Consider the following 26,561-nt stretch of genomic DNA (forward strand, 5'->3'; position numbering starts at 1 on the left):
CCCGCCCGCCGGGGAGGCGAGGGAACGCGGGTCTGGTCCCGGGACCGCGGCGACCGGCAGCAGCCGCGGCGAGGACGCAGGGCGCGAGAGGGTGGCGCAGGGCGAGCGTTGGCCGCCAGGCCGGGGCCGGAGCGTGCGACTCCGCAGGCGCAGGTGGGCGATCTCACGCGGGCAGAGGGGACACTGTAGGTCTCGGGAACCGGGGACCCGGCGGAGCCAGGGGTCCTCGCGGCCGGCGGGCGCAGGTGGAGAGCGCCCGGAGAGCAGGTGGAGGCGCAGTGTGAACCCGCAGTGGTCGCGGTGACTCGGGAGCGGGCCGGGCTTCGAGAGCGGTGTAGCCCGGCGCATCGTGGGGCTAAGCGCACGGCCCCGCCGAGCCATCTAGGTGCAGGCCCTGCGGGACGCACAGGTGGCCCCCGGGGACCGGCGCCCCGGCCCGGGCATGAGGCGCGGCGGGGCCGGCAGGAGCCGGAGGAAGAGCCGCCGCGGCTGTTGACCCGGCTGGCCGGGAGCAGGGAGAGATGCGGAGCCGGGCTGCCAGCGCCCCCCTCCCAACGCCGCTGCTGCCTCTGCTGCTGCTGTTGCTGCTGCTGCCGCCGTCGCCACTACTGGGAGCTCAAGTGGGGCCCTGTCGTTCTCTGGGGTCCGGGGGACGCGGCTCCTCTGGGGCCTGCGCCCCCGTAGGCTGGCTCTGCCCAGCCTCCGCTTCGAACCTCTGGCTCTACACCAGCCGCTGCAGAGATTCGGGAATTGAGCTGACTGGCCACCTGGTGCCCCACCACGATGGCCTGAGGGTCTGGTGTCCAGAATCAGGGGCCCATATCCCTCTTCCGCCGTCCCCTGAAAGCTGCCCCTGGAGCTGTCGACTCCTGGGTATTGGAGGACACCTTTCTCCCCAAGGCAAGCTGACCCTTCCTCAAGAGCAGCCCTGCTTAAAGGCCCCACGGCTCAGATGCCAGTCTTGCAGGCTGGCACAGGCCCCAGGGCTCAGGGCTGCGGAAGGATCACCAGAGGAATCTATGGGTGGGCGCAGGAAAAGGAATGTGAACACAGCCCCCCAGTTTCAGCCTCCCAGCTACCAGGCCACAGTGCCTGAGAACCAGCCAGCTGGTACCTCTGTTGCATCCTTAAGAGCCATTGATCCAGATGAGGGTGAGGCAGGTCGACTTGAGTACACCATGGATGCCCTCTTCGATAGCCGCTCCAATCATTTCTTCTCCTTGGACCCCATCACTGGTACTGTCACCACAGCTGAGGAGCTGGATCGTGAGACCAAGAGCACCCACGTCTTCAGGGTCACTGCCCAGGATCATGGTATGCCCCGACGGAGTGCCTTGGCCACACTTACCATCTTAGTGACTGACACCAATGATCATGACCCTGTTTTTGAACAGCAAGAATACAAGGAGAGTCTCAGGGAAAACCTAGAAGTTGGCTATGAGGTGCTTACAGTCAGGGCCACCGACGGAGATGCCCCTCCTAATGCCAACATTCTGTACCGCCTGCTCGAGGGCGCTGGAGGCAGCCCCTCGGAAGTCTTTGAGATTGATCCTCGCTCTGGGGTGATCCGAACCCGCGGCCCTGTGGATCGGGAAGAGGTGGAATCCTACAAATTGACAGTGGAGGCAAGTGACCAGGGACGGGACCCTGGCCCTCGGAGTTCCACAGCTGCTGTTTTCCTGTCTGTGGAAGATGATAATGACAATGCACCCCAGTTCAGTGAGAAGCGCTATGTGGTCCAGGTGCGGGAGGATGTGACCCCAGGAGCCCCAGTTCTCCGAGTCACAGCCTCGGATAGAGACAAGGGCAGCAATGCCCTGGTGCACTATAGCATCATGAGTGGCAATGCTCGGGGACAGTTCTACCTGGATGCTCAGACCGGGGCCCTGGATGTGGTAAGCCCACTTGACTATGAGACAACCAAAGAATATACGCTACGGATTCGGGCTCAGGATGGCGGCCGGCCTCCACTTTCCAACGTCTCTGGTTTAGTAACAGTGCAAGTCCTGGACATCAATGATAATGCCCCCATCTTTGTCAGCACCCCTTTCCAGGCCACTGTCCTAGAGAGTGTCCCTTTAGGCTACCTAGTTCTTCATGTCCAGGCAATTGATGCTGATGCTGGTGACAATGCCCGCCTGGAATATAGCCTGGCTGGTGTTGGGCATGACTTCCCCTTCACCATTAACAATGGCACAGGCTGGATCTCTGTGGCTGCCGAGCTGGATCGGGAAGAGGTTGATTTCTACAGCTTTGGTGTAGAAGCCCGAGACCATGGCACCCCAGCACTCACTGCCTCAGCCAGTGTCAGTGTAACCATCCTGGATGTCAATGACAACAACCCCACCTTCACCCAACCAGAGTACACAGTACGGCTCAACGAGGATGCGGCTGTGGGCACCAGTGTGGTGACAGTGTCAGCTGTGGATCGTGATGCTCACAGTGTCATCACCTACCAGATCACCAGTGGCAATACCCGCAACCGCTTCTCTATCACCAGCCAGAGTGGAGGGGGGCTGGTTTCCCTTGCCTTACCACTGGACTACAAACTTGAGCGGCAGTACGTGCTGGCAGTGACTGCCTCGGATGGCACAAGGCAGGACACGGCTCAGATCGTGGTGAATGTCACTGATGCCAACACCCATCGTCCCGTCTTCCAGAGCTCCCACTATACAGTAAATGTTAATGAAGACCGACCAGCAGGCACCACAGTGGTACTGATCAGTGCTACGGATGAGGACACAGGTGAGAATGCCCGAATCACCTACTTTATGGAGGACAGCATCCCCCAGTTCCGAATTGATGCAGACACCGGGGCTGTCACCACTCAGGCTGAGCTGGACTATGAGGACCAGGTGTCTTACACCCTGGCCATCACTGCTCGCGACAACGGCATTCCTCAGAAGTCTGACACCACCTACCTGGAGATTCTGGTGAACGATGTAAATGACAATGCCCCCCAGTTCCTGCGAGATTCCTACCAGGGCAGTGTCTACGAGGATGTGCCACCCTTCACCAGTGTCCTGCAGATCTCAGCCACTGACCGTGACTCCGGTCTCAATGGCAGGGTTTTCTACACCTTTCAAGGAGGGGATGATGGAGATGGCGACTTTATTGTAGAGTCCACGTCAGGCATTGTGCGGACGCTGAGGAGGCTGGACCGTGAGAATGTGGCCCAGTACATCTTACGCGCATACGCAGTGGACAAGGGGATGCCACCAGCCCGCACACCCATGGAAGTGACTGTCACCGTGTTGGATGTGAATGACAACCCCCCTGTCTTTGAACAGGATGAGTTTGATGTGTTTGTGGAAGAGAACAGTCCCATCGGGCTGGCCGTGGCCCGGGTCACAGCCACTGACCCAGATGAAGGCACCAATGCACAGATCATGTACCAGATTGTAGAGGGCAACATCCCTGAGGTCTTCCAGCTGGACATCTTCTCAGGGGAGCTGACTGCCCTGGTGGATTTGGACTATGAGGACCGACCTGAATATATCCTGGTCATCCAGGCTACATCCGCTCCCTTAGTAAGCAGGGCTACTGTCCATGTCCGCCTCCTTGACCGCAATGACAACCCACCAGTGTTGGGCAACTTTGAGATTCTTTTCAACAACTATGTCACAAACCGCTCAAGCAGCTTCCCTGGGGGTGCTATAGGCCGTGTGCCTGCCCATGACCCTGACATCTCAGACAGCCTGACATACAGCTTTGAGAGAGGAAATGAGCTCAGCCTGGTCCTACTCAATGCCACCACAGGAGAGCTGAGACTGAGCCGGGCACTGGACAACAACCGGCCCCTAGAAGCCATCATGAGTGTGTTGGTGTCAGGTAAGGAAGATGCCTGGTGGTGTTGGGGTGGGAATAGTGCTTCGGAGAGGCCTGGGAAGCCACTGGAGGTAGAGTGCCATCCAAGGAGGAGCTGGTGACCCAGCTCTACCAGGTGGATAGCCCAGAGGCTGAGGGATCAGGAACTAGCCTGAGAAGAAACCCCAGGAATCTCAGCGGCTGGAGCAGGCTCCGCCTGCTGCCCCAGGCTGGGCTGGGCTGCTTTGGTTGGCTGCCCCCTGCCTACCAGACTGTGACGCGGTGGGGAAGTATTGTGAGACTGCCCCGGCTATGGATGCCAAGAATTGTGAAAAAAGGGCACGTGGAAGCCTGGAAAGCTAGCCGAGCTGGGGGAGGGGAAGGGAAGCCCTTGGTGGGTAGAGAGAAGACAAGTTGGCCCTCAGCACCCCTGTTACCCTCATTAGAATGGTCCTGTGATCTCACACACAGCCTTTGGCAGGTCAGAGGGCTACAGGGACATAGTTCCACCCAGGGTCAGGACCCTGCTGTCCTCTTCTCTCCCTCTGTCTCTCGGCAGAGCTGCTGACATGGACTTTGTCTAGAGCATTCTTTTCCCTCCAGGCAGAAAGAGCCTGACTTGGCTGCCCCTTCAGAGCTCCAGGCAGGAAGCAAAGCCAGGGCTCATTGTCTCTGTCCAAACAGACCTCACTGTCCTGACTTCTTGGTTGAGGTCTGGCTTGGGGGAGGGGCTGCAAGGAAGCCAGGGCAGATGGACCTTCTGGGCCCCTAGACTCCCCGTAGGCTGCTCTTGGGGTGCTAGGCCTTCCTTGCTGATCATGACAGCCTAGTCTCAGGAAAACAGACACGGGTTCTGATGCAACAGGACACCTGAGTGTTGAGAGAAGAGACTCTAGCTAGGGTCCTGATATGGTGGAAGAGAACAGAATTCTAGGGGTGTGGGAGCCTGGTTGGAACCCAGCCTGGGCATTCCTGCTGCTTGGCCAAGCGCTCAACCTGCAAGACACCCCAGACAGTGGGACTTAGGAAAGGAAAGCAGGACTGGGTGACAGTATTCTATCCTTTCTGTCGGCTCTGGAGGTGAGAAGTGTGTGTGTGTATTGGGGGTGGGGGGGTGAGGCAGGCTCAGTAGCCAAGCACCTTACTGAGTCTGGGACTTGGGACTTGGGGTGAAGGAGGAAGGGACTGTTAGAGATTTTCTCAGGGGTGAGGCCGGGCATCCTGCTCTAGGCAGCCTTTACACATCAGGGAAGGGAAGATGGCTCCAGCCCCTTCCTGCTCATACTTCTTGATGGACAGAAACTTCCTGGTCTCACCCCTCAGGTGTCTGCAAGGACCAGAGAGAGTTAGCTCTCAAAGGCTATGGTTTAGGTTTTGAGCCTCCTGGAAGCTTCAGTTCCCCTCCAGGAGGAGGAGGCCGGGAGCACTCTCATGTGTGCTTGACACTAGAGGCAGAAGAAGGCTCTCCCTCCTGCCCTCCATCCACAGCCTTCTGTGGTGACTCTGGCAAGACATCCAGGGCCAGTGTGGAGGCCAGCAGCACTTAGCTTTTGCTTCCCTACCAAGGCACACAGCCCCAGTCCACAACCCTCTAGGCTAGAGGCAAAGACTGGGACTGGGACAGCACCTAGTGCCACTGTGGCTGGCCTTTGTGCCCTTGCCCTCCCTCCCCCATCAGCCCTGACCCTTGGAGGCAGTCACCAAGGCAACCCCAAAGTTCAGGAGGCTGGGTGAGGGGAACTGACGCCCACTGCCCCTTTGTCTTCCTTCTCTGGTTCTTTGTCTCCTCCTTCCCTCCCACCCTGCCCATGGGGACCCTCCTTCACTGCCTGTCTGTCACCCTCTCCTCTGCTCCTGTGTCTCTTTCCTTCTCCCCCATTTCCTCGACTGCTGGCTCTTTTCCTGGGTCTTTGTTTTCCCCTGTTGGTCTCTGCGTTTAGATCTGGCTTCCCTTCTTCCCTATGGCTGCAGCTGCCCCAGCCTGGGCTCGATAGCACCCTGCAGCCCAAATGGTCCAGGCCGCTGCCTTCTTCAGACACACAGGAGAACCTGCTCACCTCCCAGACAGCAGAGCCTCTTCCAGAAGAGGAAAGGCTGGGAGTCTGCTTCTGGCATCTTCCTGGGTGCAGCTGGCTGAGGCCTAAACCCAGGTGGTATTTCCTGGGTGAGAGCCTATCTCAGCTCTTCTGTTGAAAACAACTCAGGCAAAACACTGGTCACTCCAATTCCCAACCTGCCTTTGCACCTGAGGGAAGACCCAGGTCAAGGCAGGGAGAAAGGACAAAGAGGAAGGAGAAAGAGCATTGGGTTGGTTGCTGGGGTGGGACAATAGCAGAGGGGCAGGTGGCCACAGATGGTGGGCCAGATGGGAAGCAACAGAAACATGCTGAGAGAGGGGCACAGACAGGGCCTGGGTTGGTGGAGGGGACACATAGAGGAGTGTTGGTTCTCAGGGCCAGGGAATGGCAAAGCTTCTCTCGCTTATTGGTTCAGGGGCACTATGTAGATTCCTGTGTTACTTTCTGTCTGGAGGAAATTCCCATCCAGAAAACATGGGACTGTGACATCAGCTCCTGCTCGGCCCTGGGCCCAAGTGACTTCAGGTTTCTGAAAGGAGGAGGCAAAGGAATCTGATCATCTTGGGGACCCACAAGCAGGGTAGAGGGCATGGAGGACTGTGGGCAGAGCAGGAGGGCAGAGGTGAGCAGAGTCTGGCAGCAGGCTTGTTATGGACAACAAGCAGATCATAGCAATGAGGCTGAAGGGCAGGGAGGCAGTGGGCCCAGGGCACAGCTGAGATGAGTATCTGCCTTCAGTCTGTCTGGGCTCAACCAACTGCCCACGGTAGCAGCCACCTGAATTAAGTGTGACATATACAAAATAGAGTCCCATGTGTCTTTCCTACTTCTGCCCCAGCAACACTGGCTCCAGCTCTATCCTACCTGGGTACAATTTTTTTTTTGCATCTGATTGGAGTGTCTGTGCCATGTTTTCTTCTTTCTTTCTTTTCTTTCTTTCTTCCTTCCTTCCTTTCCTTCTTCTCCTTCTCCACCTCCTCCTTTTTTCTCTGTGTAGCCATGGGTGCCCTGGAACTCACTCTGTAGACCAGGTAGCCTCGAACTCTGAGATCTGCTTGCCTCTGTCTCCTGAGGGCTGGGATTAAGCATGTGCCACCACCACCGGCTTGCTGCTGTGTTTTCAAGACACTTCTCTGTCCAAAGGATTCTCATCAGCATCTTCGTTTTTATGGAACCTTCACTATGTGTAAGGCATTGTGTTAAATAGGAATGCCCCTGTAACTCTTCCAACCCATTTCTCTTTCTCCACAACCCAGTTTTCATTTCTCGTCTAAACAGAGTCTATTCCCATGTGTTGCACATTCAGGTGTGTGTGGCACTTCTGAGCGCAGGGTGTGTGGGTGGAGTGAGACACCAGTGAATGTGTTCATACTTAGCTGTTTATAAGTGAGTGTGCTGCCTGGGGGTATGGCAGGCAGACCTTTGGGTACAACTTGGTGAGCCAAGTTGGTGATGAGTAACTAAGAGGCCCTGGTGCCAGAGGAGAGACCAGCCCACTGGGTCTCAGAGTAGAAGCTGCCCAGGCTCTTGATTCCCCACCTCCACTCATCCTTTCTTTCTCCAGCTTGGAGCAGTGGGTGGTGTTGCCACTGGTTAAGGTGGCTCAGCTGGATTTCCTGGGGTGGGGTCCTTCAGGCTACTCAGGGTTGGGCAGGAAGAAGGCTTTGTGTGAAAGGTGTTGCCATGGGGATAGCAGGCTTGCATGGAAGCAGTCAGTCATGGAACTGAGTGCAAGGGGGACCTGATGGCCCACTGACCCAATTCACCTTCCATTCTCAACCTGCTACAGCACAGTGAGAGAGGGGCAACCTGGGTTACAGTGGAATTGAGATGTACAAGGGAAAGGGTGGAGTCTCCCATGGTACTCTGGGCCCTCTAGAACAGCAAGCAAGGGACAAAACACAATTTGGGGGCAAAACGCCGAGACTCGTCTCAGGGGACAGGACTTATACTGAGTAGGATAAAAGGCATAAACACGGGAAGGTAGTTCACGAATCATGCCAGAGAGTATTGGGAAAATATGCAAAGAACAGCTTTTGAAAAACCTCATTTTCTTAAGCACATATGGGGTGACCCCTCAAAGAGTGACCTGCCCACAAGCAACACATCTCACTGGCCGCTTTTATGCCATCTAGAAAAAGGTTTTCTTGGGTACCTTGTAGGGTATGGGCTGGATTTTGGCCTATTTGCACCCTCTATTCCTGGGGCTCCCTCCTCCCTACTCCATCTTTCTTGCTACCTTTTCTTGACTCCTCTGGTGCTATCACACAAACCTACTCCCACCTCTGCTCAAAGCCAGGGTCTGTGGCTGGGCACTTCTGTTGCTTGGCACATTTGCTCTGCCTACCTCCAGCCTAATGTTGATCCATGTTGCTTCTCTTCAGATGGTGTCCACAGTGTGACAGCCCAGTGCTCACTACGTGTCACCATCATCACAGATGAGATGCTCACACACAGCATCACACTGCGCTTGGAAGACATGTCCCCAGAGCGCTTTCTGTCACCGCTTCTGGGGCTCTTCATCCAGGCTGTGGCAGCCACATTGGCCACACCTCCAGATCATGTGGTGGTCTTCAATGTGCAAAGAGATACTGATGCCCCAGGGGGCCATATCCTCAATGTGAGCCTGTCAGTGGGCCAGCCCCCAGGACCCGGGGGTGGGCCACCCTTTCTGCCTTCAGAGGACCTGCAGGAGCGCCTGTATCTCAACCGCAGCCTGCTCACCGCCATCTCAGCACAACGCGTGCTGCCCTTCGACGACAACATCTGCCTGCGTGAGCCCTGTGAGAATTACATGCGCTGTGTGTCCGTGCTGCGCTTTGACTCCTCTGCACCCTTCATCGCCTCCTCATCGGTGCTCTTCCGGCCCATTCACCCTGTCGGGGGCCTGCGCTGTCGCTGCCCACCTGGCTTCACAGGCGACTACTGTGAGACTGAAGTGGACCTCTGCTACTCAAGGCCTTGTGGACCCCACGGGCACTGCAGCAGTCGAGAGGGTGGTTACACCTGCCTCTGTAGCGACGGCTACACGGGTGAGCCTAGGGCAGGGACCATGAGGGCAGACACCATGGGGGCAGCCCTGCAGGGCTGACGCTCTGGTCCAAGCACAAATCAGGCTAATGATGGGGCTGCCTTGTTCCTTCCAAGAGTATAAACTACAGTGCACTAGGCATTCTTGGATCCTACTTGCTGTTTGACAACTGCCTGCTTAGGAAGTCAGAATGGGGAGCCTTCTGCTCACTGTGCAAGCCCACATACCCCACAACCCACACTGGCACATGCACGCCTGCACACATACCCACTGAGACTGTGTAATTGAGGTCAGTCCTGCACCTGGGTTTGTGTTCCAGCTTTGCCACTAATAGCTGTGTGAAAATGAGAGTTACTTAGCTTCCCTTCCCACAGTATTTAAGATGGAGATAACTAATTTATTTAGGTCAAAAGTTGCTTGTGAGAACTCAGGTAAATAATTGGACACACAGAGAAAGCTGGCTTGTGCAAAGTGCTGGCTTTTCTTTAAATGCTGAGGTGAGGTGACTTGATCCAGTTAGAGGTGTTGCTGGCCTAGGACCAGGACTTCATCCTGCTGAGTGAATCCCTTCATTAACTTGTCAGATTTTCCCCACCCAGGAATTGGAGGAAGGCACTGAGGAGCTGGGGTTTGGAGGCATGGGAGTTCCAGGACACTGTACTGTCCTGAGTGGATGGCTCCATGTCTGCCTTCCTATTGGCCTGTGGCTGCAGGTCTCTTCACACCCTCCCTGCCCTTCCCTGTAGGTTCTGCTGCCCCTCCATCACTTGCTTCCCTTCCCTCCCAGACTCCTGGGCCTCATTTCCCCAGCATCAGGCTCACTGCTTCTGCCAGCAGCGTAGGCAGGCTCAGTGCCTCCTGCTGTATCCTCCTGCCCAGAACTTGCCAGACTTGACTCTTCTGTGCTGCTGCTGCTGCTGGGGGTGGGGGGTGGGGGGAGAAGGGAGGGTGAGTTTGGGAGAAAGGAGGGGAGTCTTTGTCCAGGAGGATGGGGAAGGGGGCTTAGAGTAGGCGAACAACAGTTTCCATGGAAACAAGAGCTAGTCACTAGGCACAGGAACGGAGAAACCTATCTCTGGAATCAGAATGGGGAGGGAGAGAGGGAGTGGATTTTCTCATGTGATGTCTGAATTTTTCACTCCTCCGATTCCTCATCTGTCCTCAAACTCAGGCCCCACTCCCATCGTTGTCCCAGTGCAGAGGGATCCTTAGTTAAGATCCCAAAGTTCTGTACACAGAGAAGCCCCAGCTTACTTCACACCATCGACCCCAACCCATAACTCAAACAGAGGTGGAAACCTGGTCTCATCTCTAGGGAAGAAAACTGATCTCCATGCCTGACAGAACAAAGGCACCAGTGGGAAAGGGGGAAGCATGGGGGCTAGCATAGCCCCCAGGCTGTTCTCTAGGTCCTTCCTTTCTTGGCATTTGCCTCTGTAGGGGCCAGGGCTTTGGGACCAGGGCCCCTGACAGGTGTGGGGAAGGACCAAAGAGCTTCGAGGAGCTTGCAACAGAGCACATGTCGAAGTGCCATGAGAAGTGGGTGATGGGCCAATAAGAGTACCTAAGGGGCTGGTATATGACAGATTTCAGAGAAGAAATCCACTCAAGGGGAAGTGAAAATGCTTGGGAGAGTCAGGGAGGGGTCGCAGGGGATATTACCAAGGTTGTATTAGATTTTCATCACTGGCTATACCCCAGAGAAACGATTTAAAACAAGGAAGGGCTCATGGTCTCACGGTCTCACGGTCTGCAGTTTCAGTTCTAGTGACGGGCTCCTTTGCTATAAGCGAGCCAGAGAGGTGGCAGGTGTGTGTGGCAGAGCAAAGCTGCTCACCCAGGTGAGAGGGGCCTGGGACAAGATATAGCCGTTTATGGCATACCACCAGTCACCTGCTTCATCCGGTGACACTCCTCCCGATGTTCCCAAGGCCCTTTCTAAAATGGCACCATCAGCTAGGACCAAGCCTTTACCTTATGAGCTTTGGGGGAGGGTTCGTATTCAGACCATAACAGGGGACCCCCAGTTGCCTTCTCCTCAGGGTCTCACCCTGCTTGTCCTTTCTCCCCAGGTGAGCACTGTGAAGTGAGTGCCCGCTCAGGCCGTTGCACTCCAGGTGTCTGCAAGAACGGGGGTACCTGCGTCAACCTGCTGGTGGGAGGTTTCAAATGTGACTGCCCGTCTGGGGACTTTGAGAAGCCCTTCTGCCAGGTGACCACGAGAAGCTTCCCTGCCCGCTCCTTCATCACCTTCCGTGGCCTGCGCCAGCGCTTTCACTTCACCCTGGCCCTCTCGTGAGTGACTGGGCCCTGGGGCGGGCAGCAGGGCGCTGTGAGTGTGGGTATCTCCCGGTAGGCGAGGCAGCAGATCAGGCAGTGAAAGTACTGAGAGCTGCTGTTGACAGAGCACTTGGAGTGACCTGTGTGCTTTGCCAGCAGGCTGTCCTCACTCTCGGGATCTGCCTGGCACTCTTGCTTGAGGATGGGGAGCCAGGATGCCAGGGTTATTGTTTGGGCTCACCATCCGCGTTCCGACTCCATAGCCTTAGCCAAAGTGTAGGCGTTGGTGTTGCTTGGGTGGGTGGGTGGGCTACTAGCGTGCAGGTGGGTGCCCTTTCCCGTGCCCCTATGGTCAATCTCCTATACAGGTTTGCTACCAAGGAGCGCGATGGGCTCCTACTGTACAACGGGCGCTTCAATGAGAAGCATGACTTTGTGGCTCTTGAGGTGATCCAGGAGCAGGTTCAGCTCACCTTCTCTGCAGGTGAGCCCAATGCCTCCTGTCCTTGTCCGTCTATATCTCCCGACCCTTGACCTCAAGCCCCCCATCCCTAGACATGTCCGAATCTCTGCCACTCCCCCCGCTCTCTTCCTGTGACCCAGCTTATCCGGTCCTTTCTCTAGGGGAATCAACCACCACTGTGTCCCCGTTCGTGCCTGGAGGGGTCAGTGATGGCCAGTGGCACACAGTGCAGCTCAAGTACTACAATAAGGTGGGTGCAAGTGAGGGACAGAGAAGCCAGAGGGAGGGCCCTGTTCTGGGTGTACATGTTTGGGTTTTTTGTTTGTTTGTTTCATTGATTAGTTGTTTGGATTTTTTTTCAAATCAGGGTTTCTCTGTGTAGCCCTGGCTGTCCTGGAACACACACTGTAGACCAGGCTGGCCTTGAACTCAGAGATCCACCTGCCTCTGCCTCCTGAGTACTGGGATTAAAGGCGTGCGCCACCACTGCCTGGCTGACCTGGGTGGAATTGTGACTGGTCATAGCTCTCGTGTCTGGGGAGAGTGAGGGGATGTGCCACCTGCCAGGGCATTCCCACCCCACTGGGTAGTACTTTATTGTGGAAGTACGGAGAGGTGCAACTCTGTGCTGACATCTGTCCTGGGTTCTTTGTCTACTGCCTCTCTTCTCTGTCCACAGCCACTGTTGGGCCAGACAGGGCTTCCACAAGGCCCGTCTGAGCAGAAGGTAGCTGTGGTGACTGTGGATGGCTGTGACACAGGGGTGGCTCTGCGCTTTGGAGCTATGTTGGGCAACTACTCCTGTGCCGCTCAGGGCACCCAAGGAGGCAGCAAGAAGTAAGCAGGGAGGGAGGGCCAGTAGCTAGGGAGAGGGTGGTGCTGTCCCAGGGCTCCAGAGTGGGATCCAATCAGATGTGCCCCTCCTTACACTGGTCAGTGTTGGGGAGTTAGTCAGGCCTTGGTGGGCAGCTGTGAAGGGACGAAGTGTGAGCTGAGACCGCAGGCGCGTTTCTATACTGTGTGTCTATACCTGGTACCTCCACTTCCTGGGCACTGTCCTACAGGGCCTCTGCCACAAGTTCACCCTTTCTTGGGTGTGGAGGTAAAGGGAGAACCATGAACTTAAACCCATGTCTCTTCACATTGTTCACCCTAGGTCTCTGGACCTGACGGGGCCCTTGTTGCTGGGTGGGGTGCCAGATCTGCCAGAGAATTTCCCTGTCCGAATGCGGCACTTCGTAGGCTGTATGAAGAACCTTCAGGTGGATAGCCGGCACGTAGACATGGCCGACTTCATTGCCAACAATGGCACTGTGCCTGGTATGGAAACCTGGGGATAGGGGCAAGGCTGGGAGCCAAGTGTCGAGAGGAGTGGCTGTGCATGGCCTGGGAACACCAGCCTGTGTGGCCCTTCAGTCACTGTGGCTGGTTTTCAGAGCCCTGCCCTGGAGTCCTCTCTTTCCATTCCAGGCTGCCCCACCAAGAAGAATGTGTGTGACAGCAACACTTGCCACAACGGTGGCACCTGCGTGCACCAGTGGGATGCATTTAGCTGCGAGTGTCCCCTAGGCTTCGGGGGCAAAAGCTGTGCCCAGGGTAGGAGTGGCAGCGGGGCCTGGGTGCTGTCAGTGTCTGGCATCACTGGCAGGGCTGGGGCAGGCTCTGGGCAGGGCTCCGGGAGCTGGGCTGTGGGTGGAAAAGCATGTCTGGGCAGAGTTAGGAGAAGGTAGGCAGGAGACAAAGGGCCTAGTCAGAGGCAGGCCCTGGGCACAATGTAGGGCGGGCCCAGGACAGGTAAATGCTCTGGAGGGCGGGGCAGTGAGGGGATTGGGTATGAGGAGAGCCAAGGCCCTATCTCTCATGGAGCCACCACAATTCCGACGTCACTGCTCTGCCCTTCAGTCACTTTTCATCTGCCTTCCCAGAAATGGCCAATCCCCAGCGTTTCCTGGGCAGCAGCCTTGTGGCCTGGCATGGCCTCTCTCTGCCCATCTCTCAACCCTGGCACCTCAGCCTCATGTTCCGCACACGCCAGGCAGATGGCGTCCTGCTGCAGGCCGTCACCAGGGGGCGCAGCACCATCACCCTGCAGGTGATGCAGGGCACGTGGGAGTGTGGCAAGCCCTGGCCTGGCTCGGGTTGCAGGATCCTTCAGGGGGTTGGACCCAGGTGGCTGGGCAGGGCTTGGGGAAAGCGGGACGTTGGCTGGGCCCATTCGGTGGTTCAGTACTGCCATCTATTGGGCATACGGGAAATAAGCAGTCTCTGCCCACAGCCAGGCAGTAGGATGCTCTTGGTTTAGAGGAAGCAGGGCAGTGTGGATTGGAAAAAGAGCCTATTGAGGTGATTAGCTGCTCTTTTTTCCCTTGTACAGCTTCGGGGAGGCCATGTTGTGCTAAGTGTTGAGGGCACAGGACTCCAGGCCTCATCTCTGCGTCTGGAGCCAGGCCGGGCCAACGATGGTGACTGGCATCATGCACAGCTGGCACTGGGAGCTAGTGGGGGCCCTGGCCATGCCATCCTATCCTTTGACTATGGGCAACAGAGGGCAGAGGGTAATCTGGGCCCTCGGCTGCATGGGCTGCACCTGAGCAATATTACAGTCGGGGGAGTGCCTGGGCCAGCCAATGGTGTGGCCCGAGGCTTCCGGGGCTGTTTGCAGGTGAGTCTCCTCTTCTGCCGTCCCATCCCATCTCCACCTGGAGCCCTGCATCACAGAGGGCCAATGTTGTTCTTATCCCTCCAGGGTGTGCGAGTAAGCGAGACACCTGAGGGCATTAGCAGTCTGGATCCCAGCCGTGGGGAGAGCATCAACGTGGAACCAGGCTGTAGCTGGCCGGATCCCTGTGACTCAAACCCGTGCCCTGCCAACAGCTACTGCAGCAATGACTGGGACAGCTATTCTTGCAGCTGTCATACAGGTATGCCAGGGATCCTAGGGAACTCTATCTCTAATGTGTGACCTGGAGCCAGTCACATCTCTGAGCCATCATCTTCCATACTTCAAGGATATAGTCATCTGGCGCCATGTTCAGAGTGTAAGGAAATAGACAAAGAGGAGTTAGGTGGAAGAGAAGGCCAGTAGAGGACGGGGACTGCACCTTTCTGGTTCTTCTTGTCCCAGGTTACTATGGTGACAACTGCACTAATGTATGTGACCTGAATCCTTGTGAGCACCAATCTGTGTGTACCCGAAAGCCCAATGCACCCCTTGGCTACATCTGCGAGTGTTTACCAAATTATCTTGGGCCATACTGTGAGACCAGGTAGGTGGGTCAGGGCTTATCTCTGGTGTTACTCTGAACCTTAAGAGTCTGGCTGAGCTGGACGGTGGTGGCACACCCCTTTAATCGGGAGGCAGAGGCAGATGGATCTCTGTGAGTTCAAGGCCAGGCTGGTCTACAAGAGCTAGTTTTCTAGGACAGCCTCCAAAGCCACAGAGAAACCCTGTGTCAAAAAAAAAAAAAAAAAAAAAAAAAAAAAGAGTCTGGCTGAACTGCAGCCAAGATTGGAAGGACCATATGTGGTTGAACCATGCAGGAGAGGTAGTGGCAGAGGGGGCTCATACCTGTTGGGGTTTCTTTCTGCAGGATTGACCAACCTTGCCCCCGTGGCTGGTGGGGACACCCCACATGTGGTCCATGCAACTGTGATGTCAGCAAAGGGTTTGACCCAGATTGCAACAAGACAAGTGGCGCGTGCCACTGCAAGGTGACAGTCCCAAATAAGCCCCTATTGTGGCCACCTTGTCCTCTGTCCTGTAACTTCTGGCCCTACAGGGAAAGCAGTGGAGATGGGCTTTCCTACAGAGAGCTGAGGGCCCTGTGCCTTTGCCCTATCAGGCATGGCAAGTGGCTGTTTGTCCTAATTATCTGGGCACAGGGGAACCCAGGACCACTATTGAATCAGTGAGCCCTGGAATAGCTATATGGGCTGTCTGCAGCCTGTTTGGGATGCTTGGCTTCTCAGTAATAAGTTCAGCTCCAAGGCATTACCTACTGTTGAGAATGTTGAATCCTATTCCTACAAGGGCGTGACTTAGGGGAGGCTCTTACTGGGGAGGCCACAGATTGAAGGTTCCGCTAGCATCCAGGAAAGACATCTTGATCCAATTACTCCTTTTTCCCCTCTTAGGAGAATCACTACCGGCCCCCTGGTAGCCCCACTTGCCTCTTGTGTGACTGTTACCCCACTGGTTCTTTGTCCCGAGTCTGTGACCCTGAGGATGGCCAATGTCCATGCAAGCCTGGTGTCATTGGGCGTCAATGTGATCGTTGTGACAACCCTTTTGCTGAGGTCACCACCAATGGCTGTGAAGGTAGGGCATTTGGGACAAGTAGGTTCTCTCCTCACTGTATGGAGCTTGTGTTCCAGGAGGCTACAAATGAAGCTGGGAGTGGATTGGGGATATTGAAGGAAGGCTGGGGAGCCAGGACAGAGTTGTTCATGGTGACCTTGTGTTCTTCTCTGCAGTGAATTATGACAGCTGCCCACGGGCCATAGAGGCTGGGATTTGGTGGCCCCGTACGCGCTTTGGGCTACCTGCTGCTGCCCCTTGCCCCAAAGGTTCCTTTGGTAGGTTTAAGAGGACTTGATCTTTACTGTCAGTGAAATAAAGACAGCAAGCCCCCAGCTTGTATATCCTGGGGCCCCACTTTCTGGTCTCTAGCTCCTAGAGACTCCATGTCTCACCTTCCTTCACCCACCCCTCAACTTAGGCTGATCAAGAGCGCCTAGACTCAACAGAACCGTTGAAAACCCTTCATGTACCAGGAACAGGCTTGGGGGCTAAACTCAAAGATGAATCGCATGGGGCTCCTACCTTCGGCTAACTACCTAGTCCTGGAGTTTTCCCACATTAAAGGGAGGCAGTCCTGAGGAATACTGAGTGATGGGTACTATCCCAGCTACAGAATGGGGGTTGATGCTGGCTCTTAGATGAGCAATGAGCAGAATTCACAAGTAGGAAATAGCAGAGGACGAGGTGGTAGCTGAATGGAGGGGGTAGTGATTTTGGGGGTGGGGAGGTTACAAACCCCTGTTCCCATGGCCTTTGCTTGTACTGATTTTGCTGAGGTTTTTGACTCTAGAGTTCTGTACACCTGTCTTCTTATTTCCTTATGGGCTGCTATTTCCTGTCTGGCTCATAAAGTGCTCCAAGTAGATCATGGGAGGCCTGTGTCTCCCTAAGCCCCACCTTCTTGCTTCTTTCCCCCAGGGACTGCTGTGCGCCACTGTGATGAGCACCGAGGATGGCTCCCTCCAAACCTCTTCAACTGCACATCAGTCACCTTCTCAGAGCTAAAGGGCTTTGTAAGTAGACCCCCTCATCTTCTCGTATTCACACCTCTGTCTTTGGAAATGGAGCTTCTGAATCTCACTCCTGTTTTCCTTAGGCTCCTACCCACAGAGGCCACTTGTTCCCCGCCAACTTCTTGAGGCCCTCTTACTCCAGAGCCCCAAACCCCACCCCAGCCTGTTCTGTCTGAACCTCTGCCCTTCTGTCCTCCCATCCAGGCTGAGCGACTGCAGCGGAATGAGTCAGGCCTGGACTCGGGACGTTCCCAGCGGCTAGCCCTGCTGCTGCGCAATGCCACACAGCACACCGCTGGCTACTTTGGCAGTGATGTCAAGGTGGCCTACCAGCTGGCCACACGGCTGTTGGCTCACGAGAGTGCCCAGCGGGGCTTTGGGCTGTCTGCCACACAGGATGTGCATTTCACTGAGGTGGGGCTTGAAGTAGGCATGGTGGGGCCCAGTGAGAGGTCCCACTCCTGGCGCTCTTAGGGGACAGAAGGGGATCCTCCCCTGCCGTAAGGAGCCCCACCCCTGGCGTGAGGCCTCCATGACAGCCTGTAAGCCATGGTGCAACACAGGTGATTCAGATTATCTACTCCTGCAGTATCAGGACTCAAGTGCCTAGCAAAGGCTGCTTGTACTGAGGTGTGGGCTGATCTGAAGCAGAGCCCTGCCTATTAGAAGAAGAGCATGGAGCAGAATGAGGCATAGGAGGGCACACTGGGTAGCTTTAGAGTGTGGAGGGTTAGAGGCAGAATACCCATGATGGGAGTGGGCAGCATGATATATAAGGCTTCCTAGGGGAGGCAGCAGTGGGTGGGTCTGTGCCAGGCACAGGCTGGAACTTGGTATGAGGTTGACCACAAGCACATGCCACTATGACCATGCCCATCTCCAGAATCTGCTGAGGGTGGGCAGCGCCCTCCTGGATGCAGCCAACAAGAGGCACTGGGAACTGATCCAGCAGACAGAGGGTGGTACCGCCTGGCTGCTCCAGCACTATGAGGCCTACGCCAGTGCCCTCGCCCAGAATATGCGGCACACCTACCTAAGCCCCTTCACCATCGTCACACCCAACATTGGTGAGATGGCGCTGGTCTGCGGAGGGCTTTGTGGAGAGAGTCCCACCCCCATTCCAAAGGGCCACTATGATGGGGAGCGGTCTGCCTGCCTCACTTGGTGTCTGATTTGTGACCATATTCCTTTCTAGTCATCTCTGTGGTACGCCTGGATAAAGGGAACTTCGCGGGGACCAAGCTGCCCCGTTATGAAGCACTGCGTGGGGAGCGTCCCCCGGATCTTGAGACCACAGTCATTTTGCCAGAGTCTGTCTTCAGAGGTCAGCAGGGAACATGGATGGGGTACCAGCTTGGCCTGGGGTACCCATGCAGATGGCACAGAGGGTGGGGCCAGCTGAGTGTAGCAGCACTTACTTCCAGAGATGCCCCCCATGGTGAGGCCTGCAGGCCCGGGAGAAGCCCAGGAGACTGAGGAGCTGGCACGGAGGCAGCGGCGGCACCCAGAACTGAGCCAGGGAGAGGCAGTGGCCAGTGTCATCATCTACCACACCCTGGCTGGACTCCTGCCCCACAACTATGACCCAGATAAGCGTAGCCTGAGGTAAGTGGCTAGGACAAGGCCTGGGAGGTTGGGGTTAATCAGGTGAACATGGAGGCATCTCCCAGTGATAAGGGTATCTCATGGCTGCCCCAGTAACTGTGCACCCTTCTACTGCCAGAGTCCCCAAGCGTCCGGTCATCAACACGCCTGTGGTAAGCATCAGTGTCCATGACGATGAGGAGCTCCTGCCACGCGCTCTGGACAAGCCAGTCACAGTGCAGTTCCGCCTGCTGGAGACTGAGGAGCGGACCAAGCCCATCTGTGTCTTCTGGAACCACTCAATCTTGTGAGCCTGGACCACCCTTACTCCCATGGCTTTGGACCAAGAGTCCAGGCTCCTGGATGCCCATCCTCCTGCCTCCCTTACTCTGCCTTCCTCTTGCAGGGTCAGTGGTACTGGCGGCTGGTCTGCCCGAGGCTGTGAAGTTGTCTTCCGTAATGAGAGCCACGTCAGCTGCCAGTGCAACCACATGACAAGCTTTGCTGTGCTTATGGACGTGTCCCGACGGGAGGTTGGCCTCACGGGTAGCCCAGAGCTGTGGGTGGGAACCGAACTGAGGGACCGGGTGCTCAGGCTCTGCTCTTCCTTGACGCCCCTGGCACTCATCCCTCAGAATGGTGAGATCTTACCACTGAAGACTCTGACATACGTGGCCCTTGGAGTCACCTTAGCTGCCCTGACGATCACCTTCCTCTTTCTCACTCTCCTTCGTGCCCTACGGTCCAACCAACATGGCATCCGACGCAACCTCACAGCTGCCCTAGGCCTGGCCCAGCTGGTCTTTCTGCTGGGGATCAACCAGGCTGACCTCCCTGTAAGATACTTTCTCTCCCAGAGACCTTCCCAACGTCCCGCCCCACCAAAGCTCCCGGGTGACCCCTCTCTAGCCTTCTTCCATCCCTGCTCCCACGACAGTGAATTGATAAAGGGCCCAGTCCAGTACCTGGACTACAGTTGGCTCTTCTCTAGTTCTCTCTAAGTGTTCCAGCATCCCAGATGTTCTTGCCTGTAGCCTGGGCTTCCTCTGAGGCAGCACACACCACAAGGCCTCACCACTGCCTCCCTCCCCCGGGTGTTGTCCCTGTACTGGCTACCTGGGCTCCTGACCAGTGTCCTGGCCCTCAGTTTGCTTGCACAGTCATTGCCATCCTGCTGCACTTCCTGTACCTCTGCGCCTTCGCCTGGGCTCTGCTGGAAGCCTTACACCTGTACCGGGCACTCACAGAGGTGCGAGACGTCAATGCCAGCCCCATGCGCTTCTACTACATGCTGGGCTGGGGCATTCCTGCTTTCATCACAGGTATCCCGCCTCCTTTCCCGGCTCTGAGATTCCATGTCCCTAGGCCCTGGGTCCATGCCATGTACTCCGAACCCATAGCTCAGGTCCTGAGACTCCCTTCCCCCTATACTTATTTGGACAACCTGACATTGGGTGGTAGGGGCTGGGCTTCTTCCTGGAGAGGGGAGTGGGACAGCTGGCCCGTCTCTGTGCCACACCTGGCTCTGTGAACCTTTGACGCAGCCTCGTTTCCTCCACACTGAGGCCCTTGCTTTGCTGCTGTCTATGCTCCAGGTCTAGCTGTGGGCTTGGATCCTGAAGGCTATGGGAACCCTGACTTCTGCTGGCTCTCCATCTATGATACGCTCATCTGGAGTTTTGCTGGCCCAGTGGCCTTTGCTGTTTCGGTAAGTGCTAGAAATTGAGTTGGGGTGGGGAGGATGGGTGTGTCCTCCAGATCCCCTCTAGGAAGAGCTGAGGCTTCTAGGCAGGGCAGAAACTGTCTGTGCTCTCTGGTCCTCTCATGTACCTTCCCACTGCCCAGATGAGTGTCTTCCTGTACATCCTGGCGGCCCGAGCCTCCTGCGCTGCCCAGCGGCAGGGCTTCGAGAAGAAAGGCCCTGTGTGAGTATCGGCAGGTGGTTGGGCACAGGGTGGGCACTGGTGTGGAGGGCTTCATGGCAGAACTCATGTACTCCCTGCCTTCCAGCTCAGGCCTGCGTCCCTCCTTTGCTGTCCTTCTGTTACTGAGTGCCACATGGCTGCTGGCACTGCTTTCTGTCAACAGCGATACTCTCCTCTTCCACTACCTCTTTGCTGCCTGCAATTGTGTCCAGGTACCTGGCCCCACCTTATTGAGTGGAAGGGAGCATGCCTGGGGGTGGGTTACCAGAGTGTGTCAACAATTGTGTCTGCCTGCCAGGGCCCCTTCATCTTCCTTTCCTATGTGGTGCTCAGCAAGGAGGTCCGGAAAGCACTGAAGTTCGCCTGCAGCCGCAAGCCCAGTCCTGACCCTGCTCTGACCACTAAGTCCACACTGACCTCGGTGAGGGAGCCTGGGTTTGAGCACAAGTGGTGTCTCAGTGGAAGGGGAAGCAGGCCCGTAGAACCTGTTTGTTCTGTGTGCTTTTTATCTGGGCACCTTACTTCTGCATCCCTTCCTCTTAGGAGGAAGGGGTAAAGTGGTGTGTGTGTGGCCTCGGGAGGAGATGCTATCACAGGAAAGTCCAGGCCATTTGGGGCGTTCAGTGTTGCACAGCTATGGCATAGCTGTGGCCATTGCTGGGCCCTAAACGGAAGGTAACATACAAGGAGCCTTCCACTTGAAGACATGGGTATATGGGATGTAGGACTTGGGGCAAGTTCCTGGCACCCTGGGGCCCATCCCTCCAACTCCCCTTCTCATTGACTTGTCTGTCTCCTGCCTAGTCCTATAACTGCCCCAGCCCCTATGCTGATGGGAGGCTCTACCAGCCTTATGGAGATTCAGCTGGCTCATTGCACAGTGCCAGCCGCTCAGGCAAGAGCCAGCCCAGCTACATCCCCTTCTTGCTAAGGTGAGCCCTGGAAATGGGAGCGCTGAGAAAGAGGGGAAGACCATGCATGCTAAAATCAAGACCAGCCAGCTGCTAGGAATTGAGTGTCTCAGACTGGCCAACACAGATCACAGCTTAGATTAGAAGTAGTGAGGGACAAGGTAGGACCTGGGAATCCCACTGGAGAGGCCAGACTGGTCTTATCTTTTTAGGGAGGAGTCCACGCTGAACCCTGGCCAGGGTCCCCCTGGCCTAGGAGACCCAGGTGGCTTATTCCTCGACGGTCCAGACCAGCAACACGGTGAGGACAGAAGGCCCTGGCTGCCTAACAGGGCAGGGGCCTAGCTTTTGCTGAGGGTGGGCTGGGCAGGTGGGACAGTTGTGATCCCTCCCTGACCTCCCAGATCCCGACACGGACTCTGACAGTGACCTGTCCCTGGAAGATGACCAGAGTGGTTCCTATGCTTCTACCCACTCATCAGACAGCGAGGAAGAGGAGGAGGAGGAGGCCGCCTTCCCTGGCGAGCAGGGCTGGGACAGCCTGCTGGGTCCTGGAGCTGAGAGACTGCCCCTGCACAGTACCCCCAAGGGTGGGCCAGCACCAGGGCTGCAGCCTTTGGGGGGCAATGGAAGCCCAAGAGGCCAGGGCTTCTTGGAAACAGAACCGGGGTGGTGGCTGTCCTAGCTGCCTACAGTCTCTGAGACTGATAGACTGCCTTTCTTTGACAGATGTGGGTCCAGGGTCTGGGAAGGTCCCTTGGCCAGGAGACTTTGGGACTACAACAAAGGAGAGTAGTGGTAGTGGGCCCCTTGAAGAGCGGCCACGGGAGAATGGAGATGCCCTATCTCGGGAAGGGTCTCTGGGACCTCTCCCAGTCCCTCCTAGCCAACCTCACAAAGGTGAGTCTCTCCTAGCTCCTCCACTCTCATATTCTCCTGTTGGGATTCTCTAGGATGCCCCAGCGCCTCCCACCTGCAGCTCATGGTACCCACCTCGTCCCCAGGCATCCTCAAGAAGAAGTGTCTTCCCACCATCAGCGAAAAGAGCAGCCTCCTGAGGCTGCCCCTGGAACAGGGCACAGGATCTTCTCGGGGATCCTCAGCCAGTGATGGCAGTCGGAACGGACCTCCCCCCCGCCCACCACCACGCCAGAGCCTCCAGGAACAGCTAAATGGGGTCATGCCCATCGCCATGAGCATCAAGGCAGGCACGGTGGATGAGGACTCGTCGGGCTCCGAGTGAGTCGGGTGGGGTGGGAGGTAAAGGGTGTTACCTGCAGAGGCTGGGGCAGAGCTGCCTCCGAGCTTCAGCGGGCTACTCTGTCAGGCCGTTGGAAGACAGAAGGGCTAAGTGGAGTCCAGCTCCTTTATGCGCCCTGACACCATGGTGCTCTGTTTCGGGGTATACCAGACCCCCTGGGCTTTAAATGCTGCAGCCCAGTCCTGGGCAGCATGAGAGGGTGGGAGCTGGGGCTGCTTTTCTGTTTCTTTCTCTGGTGGAAGCTGCTCACTGTCCCCTCTGCTGCTCCAGCTAACCCTCTGTCTGCTTCTCTGCCACTCTCCTCTCCTGCCTCTCCAGATTTCTCTTCTTTAACTTCCTGCATTAACCCTGGGCCGGTGTTCCTTCGTGGGTCCCGAAGCTCCCCTCCCTTCCCTGCTGCGCTCATGCCCCACTCCTGTCTTCTGCTTTATCCTGCCCCTGCTCCCTCTGCCTGCCGAAGCAGCGATGAAACGTCCATCTGAGGAGCCCGGGCCTTGCACCTAAGGCCATCTAGTGCCAAGTCCCTCCCCCACCTCCCCCCTCACTGCACTTTGGACCCCTGGGGCCAACATCTCCAAGACAAAGTTTTTCAGAAAAAAAAAGAAAAAAAAAAAGAGGAAAAAAAGAATTTAAAAACGGATCTCCACTCTTCATGACTTCAGGGATTAATTTTTTTTATACGCTGAAAATGGATTCCCTTTCCCTTCCCAAAGAGGATAGGACCTCCCAGGACGTGTCCCAGCCTCTTTTCAGTCTCCCATCTGCTGTGCCTCTGGGAGGAGAGGGACTCTTAGGGGGCCTGCCCCTCATTTGCCATCACCAAAAGGAAAGGACAAAGCCACACGCACCAGGGGCATGAGCCCCTGCAAGGCTGCACCGGACAGGCCTCAGTTGGTGAGGGGTCAGGACAAAAAAGGCATTTCCCATCCGCCAATTCCACCTCTCCCAGGAACTGAAAAGCCCTGTCCGGCCAGGGGCAGAAGGACTCATCCGCCCCTGGACCCCCAAATGCTGCATGAACCATTTTAAGGGGAAGCCTGTGCCCCCCACATGGGGAATGACTACCCCAGCCCCTCTCCTTTTCCTGGACTCTGGCCGTGTGCTACAGTCCAGGTGTTTGCTCAGTTTGCTGACCCCAAAGTGCTTCATTTCTCCCGCCCGACCTTCTGGGGAGGGCCAGTCATGGTTAAGTTGCGCTTCTTTGCTGTGTGTGTGGCACTGGGAAGAAGAGCAAGCACTGAGCTGGCTTGCTGGCCCTGAGGGGCCTCAAGCACAGGTTTCAAGTCTGGGTTCTGGTGCCCACTCACCCTTCCCTCCCAAATTAGACAAATGCCGTTTTGTCTGACCTGCTGTGGCCTCTGAGACATGTTCTATTTTTAACCCCTTCCTGGAATTGGCTCTCTTCTTCAAAGAACCAGGCCCTGTTCCTTGTCCTCCTACTTGACCCCAGCTCCCTGTGAAGAGAGAGTTAATATATATTTTTATTTATTTGCTTTTTGTGTTGGGATGGGTATGTGTCCAGTCCCAGGGGATCTGATGCGGCCATTGCAGGCTGGGTGAGTGTCCAGCGGACCTGGATTTGGGGCCTACCATCCTTCCTCTTGCTCTACTGCTCCCCTCAGTTTTTGACAACCGCTGTTCATTTGAGTCACCCTTTTCTCTAAGCATGTATCCCAGACTTGTCACTGACTTCCCTTCTAAAGCAGGTGGCTAGAACCAAGGCTCCGGGCAGGAAAGATGTTCCTGTTCCTCAATTGGCCTCTGGCTTTTCTGCCATGGATTCTCACCTGCCCTCTGCCCTCAGCAATTCCTATAAAGGGTTAAAAATTTAACTGGATTTTTTTTTTAACTACTGATGACTTGACTTAAATACAAAGATGCTGGAAGCTCACTTGATACTAACCATCAGATTGTACAGTTTGACTGTTGCTGTAAATATGGTAGAGTTTTGGTTTTGTTTTTGGTTTCCCCCCATACTACTGAATAAACTAGTTCTGTGCAGACACTGTGTCATCATCATTGGCTTGTGTTGCAACCTGGGTGGAGGCCAGGATTTGGGGAAACAGGAGTCTAAAGCCATATCAGCACATAGCCCTGAGCCTGGCTGTCTAAAGGAAGATACGGTGGGTGGGTGGGTAGGAGGGTATCTTTCTCCCCCAGGATATAGAACTGGCATGGCCCAAGAGGCTCTACAGATCAGGCTGAATCCCAGATAGGAACAACTTTTCTGGGGCAGAATTCAGTGGCTAGGGAGGGATGAGTGGCAAGTGGGAATTTGTGGCCATTTTTTATTTGTTCTACTGGAGAATGAAGCACATACTCATTCTGGGGATAAGTCTGTGCTTGGTAACATCGCTGCTAGTCCCACATTTGTTCATCAAAGGTCCATCCAATAAAATAGAACTTACCATGGGGCAGGATAGGGCTGAAATTCAAAACAAACCCCAGAACCAGAAGTGGCCTAATTTGAGCCTTAGTTCCTAGGTCTACAAAATGAAGACAGTGGTAACAGCATTCACCTAATTGAGCTTTTATGAGGTTTAAATAACTTAACACATGCAAAGTGCTTAAAACCATTCACAGTGCATACCAAGAGGCCAATAAACACCTGCTTTCTCAGTTGTTGCTTAAGGATCGGGAGGGGTGGTGGATAGACAGTATGCAGATGAAAAAATAGAGATCCAGGCCAAAGGGAAGGAAGCAGGCAGACAGCTGAACAAGAAAAGCGGCTGTGGCAGGTAGGCACTACCAAACGAATGCCACTTCAGCACGTTTGGAGCAACGCTGGGTGGAGGCAGAAACTCAAGACTGACCCACCGTGAGGGGAACATGCCTTACCGGCTCCAGCCATCAGGTGGCAACAGCACAGGGGTCTGCGGCTGGCTTTGCTTCTTCACCACCCACAGGGACTTGATCAAAAAAGCCCGCCACCTACTGGCCATGCCTAGGTGTGTGCTCTTACTTGATACTACAGTCGCCAGTCAGAGGCAAGGTCACCAGCTCCTTCTATTCTGAGTCTGTGCTATGACCTATCCAGAGGATGGAGGCTCAGACTGGAAAACAGGACAAGCAAAGCCTAGAAAACCTCAGATCAAGAGGACTTAGCTACTGACTGGTTGGTAAGTTTGCCCTCTCTATGGCCCACCTAGTAGAACTCCCCCCAAAGTCTCAACAGAGCCCTGGGCCAGGCTGACTGGAGGAAGAAGAGGTAGGCAGGAGGCTGGGAAACACACCTGCGGTTCTGTTGCCTCATGGCAAGCTTCTCCAGAGCAAAACACATGGCATCTGTGTATATTCTTAGAAACTTCAGGGACTGTAGGAGCTGGTGCTCAAGACTCAGGGAAAGAAGGTAGAGGCAGCCACTGCTGTGTGTGGGCCCTGTGCGCTTACAGGTGTGTTAAATGAATGAGTCTTAAGGGCAGCCTAAAAGAGGAAGACTGTGGCGGGCTCCTGAATGTGGGGATGGGGAGGACCACTGACGGCCTAAGGAGGGCACTTGTGGCATGCAGGCATGGGTGGAGATAGTGCCCAGCAGTGCCCTTTCCCACTGCCTTTGGGGAAGTTTCTACCTCACAAGGAATCAATTTAGTTCTGATCGAAAGAGTCAAAGGCTACAAGACCCAGGAGCCCCTAAGCTGGGCTTGTTAGAACCATATCATTTCAACAAGTGCCCCACCGTGGGCTCACTCCAGAGGAGTTCAGTGCTCCACCACACACAAATCACAACACAAGGGCACCATGTTATAATTCTGATGCCGGCCCAGCAGGGGAGCAGACAGGAAAGGACAAGCAACTCTATAATGATGTGAGATAGCTCTGACTAGGCGTTCTGGTATCTTCTGGCTGAGGTGACCAGGGAAGCTGAACATCACCAAAGGGCCTCTTTATCCCCTAAGGAACTCTTGTCT

The 26,561-nt window shown here is 55.6% G+C and overlaps 1 protein-coding gene across 1 annotated transcript; it reads left to right on the top strand.

Annotated features, from left to right (window-relative positions):
* Nucleotides 1-521: 521 nt before the first annotated feature.
* Celsr2 (cadherin EGF LAG seven-pass G-type receptor 2) lies at nucleotides 522-24,656 on the top strand. Its single transcript, XM_027395501.2, has 34 exons — nucleotides 522-3,831; nucleotides 8,270-8,917; nucleotides 10,989-11,211; nucleotides 11,565-11,680; nucleotides 11,821-11,909; nucleotides 12,339-12,496; nucleotides 12,816-12,979; nucleotides 13,130-13,255; nucleotides 13,585-13,751; nucleotides 14,034-14,321; nucleotides 14,406-14,580; nucleotides 14,784-14,925; nucleotides 15,250-15,370; nucleotides 15,794-15,977; nucleotides 16,133-16,234; nucleotides 16,878-16,972; nucleotides 17,177-17,386; nucleotides 17,856-18,039; nucleotides 18,168-18,296; nucleotides 18,397-18,577; nucleotides 18,696-18,863; nucleotides 18,963-19,089; nucleotides 19,192-19,392; nucleotides 19,704-19,878; nucleotides 20,152-20,264; nucleotides 20,402-20,481; nucleotides 20,567-20,693; nucleotides 20,780-20,902; nucleotides 21,286-21,413; nucleotides 21,605-21,693; nucleotides 21,797-21,982; nucleotides 22,122-22,292; nucleotides 22,397-22,631; nucleotides 22,972-24,656. The coding sequence occupies exons 1-34, from the start codon at nucleotides 522-524 to the stop codon at nucleotides 22,997-22,999; spliced, it is 8,763 nt and encodes a 2,920-aa protein (XP_027251302.1). The 3' UTR covers nucleotides 23,000-24,656.
* Nucleotides 24,657-26,561: the final 1,905 nt, after the last annotated feature.

This window comes from Cricetulus griseus, assembly GCF_003668045.3.
Source record: "Cricetulus griseus strain 17A/GY chromosome 1 unlocalized genomic scaffold, alternate assembly CriGri-PICRH-1.0 chr1_0, whole genome shotgun sequence".
Taxonomy (NCBI): domain Eukaryota; kingdom Metazoa; phylum Chordata; class Mammalia; order Rodentia; family Cricetidae; genus Cricetulus; species Cricetulus griseus.

Excerpts from the sequence above, each read along its gene's own strand:
- Celsr2 (XM_027395501.2), top strand. The coding sequence starts at position 522 with ATGCGGAGCCGGGCTGCCAGCGCCCCCCTCCCAACGCCGCTGCTGCCT. Across the intron at positions 11,910-12,338 it reads AGCTCAAGTACTACAATAAG|CCACTGTTGGGCCAGACAGG; the intron begins GTGGGTGCAAGT and ends CTCTGTCCACAG. Across the intron at positions 14,926-15,249 it reads GGGCCATACTGTGAGACCAG|GATTGACCAACCTTGCCCCC; the intron begins GTAGGTGGGTCA and ends TTCTTTCTGCAG.